Consider the following 7126-nt stretch of genomic DNA (forward strand, 5'->3'; position numbering starts at 1 on the left):
TACGAGGAGAATCCCTGTTTCTTTTCTTTAAACAAGCTTTTGTATCTGAACACTTTCCTCGGCTGTCTCGTTGAAAGAGCTCTCCCAAATGACGCATTTCACATTCAGATGTGCCTCCTTATTGTTTCGCCAAATGTTTGTATTTATACATGTAAAATGTTAAAACATAGGAGGCTGACACCAACTACAGTGACAAAAAAAGCTTATGGAGTAGATCAATGGCACCAACAGGCTCAAAAGATTCAAGTTCAAATGAAAAAAAATGGATGAATATCAAGAAAAAAAGTCAAAGGAAAATAATGATGAACATCAACTCTCCTCCCCACTTTACATTCCCTTTTGAGGCTGAAAATCTGAGATGACACACCAACCATTCTTTCTAGTATACCAGCAAAATGCAAGACATACAGTTCTATTAGCTGAAAAGCATTTGAGCTGTACAGAGTTTTTTATTGGCGTTTCCAAGGTAATATTACACTGGCACTTTGCAGAGCCTGGGAAAGAATTGGAATTCCCATAGTTCGTGGGTAAGATCTTTTACCTTATGATAATGATCACACTTCTCACAAATTTCTGTAATTAAAATATATATTGTACATTTTGTATATAGAATAGAAACCTTTTTCTAGAAGTTTCTTTGCTGTATAAAACAGTAACAATGAGTAATATTCAAGAACATTTATATAGTTATTAGAAACATCACAACACAAGCAGGTAAACTGAATTGTTCTTTGTAAAAAGTCTAGCTGCAGACTCATGGAATGTGTATTCTCGTGCATAAAGCATAACATTTATATCTAATGTATGTATGCACATTCACTTCCTACTGTACAGAACAGTAAACCACAGCTTCTTAAATGTAATCGGAGACTAACATGTCAAGCGCACAACAGGCAGTGGAGCTTTGAACAAATACAAATACACCCATTAACTAGTACCTCATTATTAAATTTTAAAGATAGCACAAACAATAGGAGATTTGGAGTAGCAGATTATTTCCCCCCACCCTCCTTACCAGTTTCTGAGCTTCTGGACTGAAGCAGTCTGCTTCCGTTTGCATGGCTGCAAAGTTTGTTATTTAACTTCAGAGCCTTTGAACTTCATACACGAAAAGGGAAACAAAATATCCACCCTACTACTTGCTAGGCTTCTGCTTTATTTACTTAACATCCCAGGAAAGTATTTCTGATCCAGCTTGTCAAGTGTTTGTCCAAACAAACAAGAGGACACTGTCCACCTCTCAAAAATCCTCAAAGTTCTGTCATCGGTGGAATGCAGATCCTGCGCTGCTGACACAGAAGTCCACCTAGGGGAGTGGTCAAGACACAGGGCGAGTCACATAGGTGCTCTAGGGAGCACACAATGAGTCTGTGTGCTTAATAAAGGAATCTTTCCTTCACCGCTTCAGAAAACACAAGCGCAAGCACAGACTTCCTCTCACAAAAAACTTTCAGTTCTTTCAGTTCACAGTTGTATCGACGTTTTCACCTACTCTCCCCACCCTACTTCAAGAGAACTGCAGGACAGTAATAGTTTACGGCTCCACGCCTGTCAGTAACTACAGTTCTTGAGTCAGCAAGCGAGCAGCTGGCTCCAAAGGTGGAGGAAGGCAGACAAGCTGATTTTTCCTCTTGCCTAGGCACAGGACCTTTGACTAAGCAACTGTCGTCATCTGGAAGTTTGCTGCAACATCATTCGATGTTGCTACTCGTCTTGCCACAACCGGCACTATGACACCAAGAACAGGATGTGCTTATTATTGTAGTGTTTTCTATAGCCATCACTTTACAGGCTGTCAAATACAAATAGTTTGTGCTACTTTATGAAGCCCCTTGTGCTACTACTAGCATAAGTTTCATCAAGTGCATTAACATTTTTAAAATCCAAAAAAATTCTGAGATCCCTTGTAAACAGAATTCTTTTTTGCCTCTTACCCAACTTTTCATACTGTGTGCAGATGTGGTCGTCCCATCTCAAAAAAGGATATATTGGAATCGGAAAAGGTTGTGAAAAGGGCAACAAAAATGATTAAGGGTATGGAATGGCTTCCATCTGAGGAGAGATTAATAAGACTGGGACTTTTTTCAGCTTGGAATAGAGACAACTAAGTGGGGATATGATAGAGGTCTATAAAATCACGACTGGTGTGGAGAAAGTAAATAAGGAAGTGTTATTTACTCCTTCTCATAACACAAGAACTAGGGGTCACCAAATTAAATCAATAGGCAGCAGGTTTAAAACAAACAAAAGGAAGTGTTTTTTCCACACAATGCACAGTCAACCTGTGGAACTCCTTGCCAGAGGATGTTGTGAAGGCCAAGACTATAACAGGGTTAAAAAAAGAACTAGACAAGTTCATGGAGGATAGGTCCTTCAATGGCTATTAGCCAGGATGGGCAGGGATAGTGTCCCTAGCCTCTGTTTGCTAGAAGTTGGGAATGGGTGACAGGGGATGGATTACTTGATGATTACTGGTACCTATTCTGTTCATTCCCTCTGGGGCACCTGACATTGGCTACAGTTGGAAGACAGGATACTGGGCTAGATGGACCTTCGGTCTGACCCAGTATGGTCGTTCTTATGTTCATAATGTGAAGCAAAAAACCCATCATCAGCAATAACTACACTAAAATAGAGGCCTGTGTTTACATGTCTGCCATCTAGGATATGGACATTACCCAAGCTGCTACTCTGGGTGCATTGAAAGTTTACATTCAGTAATGTAATGTGAGTGGATTCTCACATGTGACCGATGTTCACATCTTGGAAAAATCCAACTGTGAAGAGACTGCCACTTTGGCACAATTACATCAGTATGCTGGCTTTATTTATGTAGATTTTATTTTAAAAAACAGGCAGGTAGGGTCATCAATGTTGAATGTGACACAAGGAAAACTTCTGTTCTGTAATGAATAGGAACTTAACTCAAATGGACTAAAAAAGGGAACAAAAAGCAAGGAACGAGGGAGGAGAGGTTGACAGCATTAAAGTTAGAGTTCACCAAAATCTGTATACTACTGGTTAAGGATGAGGGACAAAAACAGAACAATTAAGAGAATCCGAAACTGTTACTACCTGTACTCTACCCATTTTGGATGGCTCACTTGATGATTACCTGTTCTGTTCATTCCCTCTGAAGCACCTGGCATCGGCCATTGTCAGAAGACAGGATACTGGGCTAGATGGACCTTGGTCTGATCCAGTATGGCCGTTCTTATGTTGGACACCAGCACATTTCATAGTGTTCTAAAACTCCTTAAACACTAAACCAAAACAGAATGTAACGTTTTGTTCCCCCAAACTCAAACCAAATACTAATGCAGATTATCACACTTTTAAATCACTTTCTTTCATATACTCACTGCATTTCTCCAGGCTATCAGGTTGGAATTAAACTGCACATTTCTCTTCTCTCTATCCCATCTGAAAGGTCACCCTGGGCTTATTTTGGTTTAGCAAATTTTTAATTTCTTTATTTTCCTCAGCACTCAGAAATGATCAGGTGAAAGCATATAAATAAATATTGGAATGATTATGGGCACATCCCCCAGTAGATTTCACCTTTAGTATAATGCTACACGCTATTTATAGGTGTAGTAGGACAGATCTATGCATAACAGGCATGTTCAAGTCAACAGCAAAACTCCCATTAACTTTAATGGGGTCAGGATTTCACCTAATGTATGCATGCACACCATCTCCCACAAAGAAAATCGCAGGCAGGAAATAGACACGGATCTGAGAATATTATCTAAATCTCAATGGCTATTTTTCAGCTGTTGACTTTTTTTGGGGGGTGGGGGAGTTTGTTGTTAATAGAGTTCTCTCTTCTTGGCTCCATTCCTTACATTGCATGGACAAGCAAAATAGGTTGTTACCCAGCAACCAAGCCATTATGTTCCTTCCTGGTCAGCCAGCAAAGGATGGAGAAGCCTGTAGAGGCTCCACCTAGCAACAGAGTTCAATTTTTCCATAAACTCCCAACCTACTGCCAGTCCCAGCCGAAGAACTCAGTAGTTCATGCTGTTCCCATGGTATCATCCCTATAACAGGCAGATTGTTTTCTTAATTCATTTTTAAGTGCATGGAAGACTTTTATATTCACAGGCTAGTACTTCACAGTAATTTTATTCAGTGAGTTCCTGAACACCAACCATGCCCCATTGTTCCAGCAAGGCCAAGCATATTCTACGAGGCTTCCTCCGCAGAAGTGCTCCAAGTATGCATAATTTACAAGCTGCCCTTCAATACTGTCATTTGAAAAGACACCTTCCAAAAAAAAATAGCAACTTTGCTTTTTCATAATAGGGCGGCATTGTCCCATCGGAGTAGCAGATCGCTAGAGTTTACAGAACCATACGCCTGCTCCCCTGGGTCTACCAGAACGCTCGTTCATCCAGTGGCATTTGGATCAGCTGATTTGCTGACTCTTCCTTTCACTTTACATTAACTGGCAACTTTCCGTAAGAGGGTTAAATTATAGAACGGGGAATATCAACATTGTATAATCGTAAATCAGGGAATTTTCAAAGTACCACTTACCCTATGTTTTTCCCCTGAATTTGACTATGATCTAAGGACAGACTGGAGACCAAAACCACCACACATGGTGAGCAATCAATGCTGTTTGTACTTCAAATATTTCTTCCAGTTTAAGATATTTCCTATTTTTCAGAAAATGCAAGAACATTCCATTAAAATTTTCAAACCAAGAGAAACTTTTGAAGTGTACCCTTCAAGGGAGAGAATTTTTGGAAATCAATTCAAGTTGCTCTTATAACTGTAAATATTAAATCAGAAATTGTTTAATTCTGCCAATGAGAATGCTGTTACTAGCACCGACTTTCTCTTCAACAGGCGTCGTCCTCAATAGGGATGTAGAAAGAAATTTCAGGTGCTAGGTAGCTCAGTATATTACTACACTTTTTTCCCTATTCAAGTCCTCTTTTGGCCATACATTATATGGAGATGGAAGGAACCTTGAAGGTCATCAAGTCCAGTCCCCTGCCTTCACAGCAGGACCAAGTACCATCCCTGATGGATTTTTGCCCCAGATCCCTAAATGGCCCCCTCAAGGATTGAGCTCACAACCCTGGGTTTAGCAGGCCAATGCTCAAACCACTGAACTAACCCTCCCTCCCTACACTTTATTTAGGATTGCTCTGGGAGACCACCAAACAGCTTCAGCTAAAGAAACATCCCAGTCTGCCACCCAGCTTTGGTGGGCGGCTGACTGCATGCAATACCTTGCCTAAGATTCTACACTGGATATGTTTGCTTCCATGTGCAAATCACCGTGCTACCTGGTTACTTGAGAAAATCCCTCTTTCCCTATGATCAGTCATGCATGTTAAGGCCCGCTGTGGACTCATGGGATATAATTCAAGAACCAGTAGCAGCGTGTTTTCAGCAGAGAACCATTCCCAATGGCACTTGTAGTTTAACAGAGCTGGCAGCTTTCAGGGGTTGGGTTGAGATTTTATACACAGGTTGCAAGACTCGTACTGTTTAAAGTTGCAAATGGGTCAACGTATCGGATTTGTCTATCCCATGTTGATTATACAATTTAATTATTAAAATATGAAGCACTCAGATATTGTGACAAAAGCTTGCATATCAATGTCCGTGTAAGTAATCAAATAGAAGGACTAGATGCTAGAAATATAAAGGTACCTTTACACCCCAGAGCTTTTTAAATCTATGAAAACTCATCCCCACCTCTCAACCACACCTAAAAAAATTAAGGTGTTGTGAAGAGAAAGAACTGGCTTATGAGATTCTGTAAGTAAACAAGCTAAAACACAATTTGGAACGCTTTGGTGGCCTGTCCCCAGGGTTTGCAAAGTCCAAGCTGGTTCATGTTGCTTGGCCATGAGTCAAACTACTCAACTGCCACAGGTTGATGGTGGTGGTTGTAATGTTAGTACAGTACAGACCCGTTTATGCGTGGATGTCGGGAGTCAAGCCGTCACCACCACGTGTTAACGGACCGCAGGTTAAGAGGGCATGCTGAAATATCTAAAGATATCTATATAGATATAGATATACACACACACACACATAATTATCTAGGATTACATACGTATTCACAGCATCCCAAATACTGCAGGCCTATCTGTTAATAGCGCTTTGCAAGAATATAAATTCAAATGTGTAATCTAATAAAAACATTACTACTACTAGACAGGGGTGAAAGTAACTCAGGACACTTTCCGGTACGGGGCTGGGGCAGCTCTGGGCCCCGGAAGGGGCGGGGACTCAGGCAGAAGGGGCAGGGGTAGGGGTCAGTGGTGATTTAAAGGGCCTGGGGCTCTGGACGCCGCTGCTGTGGTAGCGGCGTCCGGAGCCCCGGGCCCTTTTAAATCGCCAGCCCTAGGGTAGCTGCTCTCTTCCCTCTCCCCCTCCCACCCCGTTGGAGGTTGAGGGGGGGCAAAAGTGGCAGGGACCTTAAAGTGCTGCAGGGTCCTTTGCTGCGGCAGCACTTTACCGCCGACGGGATGGGGGGTGGGGGAGAAGGGGCAGCAACGTTAAAGACGTACCTAGGGTGACCAGACGTCCCGATTTTATCGGGACCGTCCCGATATTTCCTTGTTTGTCCCGCGTCCCGACCGACATGCGGTCGGGACAACCGGACAAACAAGGAAATGCCCCGGAGCCTAGAGCCCGGAAGTGCTCGCACCCCCCCCCCCGCCCCGACTCCGCCCTCTCCTCCCCCGATTGGCTCCCTCCCCGAATCCCCGCCTCTTCCCCGGGCTCACCATTCCTCCCCCCTCCGCAAGCGCTGGAGGGAGGCCCGGGAGACGCAGGGGAAGCGCGGGGACGGGGTGAGTAACAGTCCGGCCTGGTCCCGAGCAGGCAGGACTCAGTCGGGTGGTTGGGCGAGGAGGGGGGCGGCCCGCGGGGCCAGGCGGCGGCTGTTGTTGTCCCCCCGGGCAGCGGGACTCGGGAGCAGCCGCTGCTGCAGCTCCCACTGTCGCAGGGGAGGAAGCGGCCATGGCGCTCCGCGGCTGCAGCGCCTCCGAACCCCCCGAGCCGGGGCCTGCTGCAGGGAACTAGCAGCGCGTACGCTGCGCCCAGCCCCTGGCCAGTCGCGTCTGGGCTGCTGCCCAGCTGGTGCTATCCCGCG

At 44.1% G+C, this 7126-nt stretch overlaps 1 protein-coding gene across 31 annotated transcripts in view; it reads right to left on the bottom strand.

The window, feature by feature from the left end:
• Positions 1 to 1649, bottom strand: part of LRRFIP1 (LRR binding FLII interacting protein 1) — a 111413-nt gene extending 109764 nt beyond the window's left edge. For 9 of the 31 annotated variants that reach the window (XM_034785470.1, XM_034785468.1, XM_034785487.1 and 6 more), the window contains exon 1: positions 1016 to 1647. In XM_034785470.1, the coding sequence (XP_034641361.1) occupies positions 1016 to 1060 (45 nt within the window). In that variant the 5' untranslated portion in view covers positions 1061 to 1647. Of the gene's footprint in view, positions 1 to 1015 lie in introns of all 31 variants that reach the window. The other 22 variants (XM_034785475.1, XM_034785485.1, XM_034785472.1 and 19 more) reach the window with 9 other exon arrangements.
• Between the last annotated feature and the right edge of the window lie 5477 nt (positions 1650 to 7126).

The sequence above is a fragment of the Trachemys scripta genome, chromosome 11 (genome assembly GCF_013100865.1).
Source record: "Trachemys scripta elegans isolate TJP31775 chromosome 11, CAS_Tse_1.0, whole genome shotgun sequence".
NCBI lineage: Eukaryota > Metazoa > Chordata > Testudines > Emydidae > Trachemys > Trachemys scripta.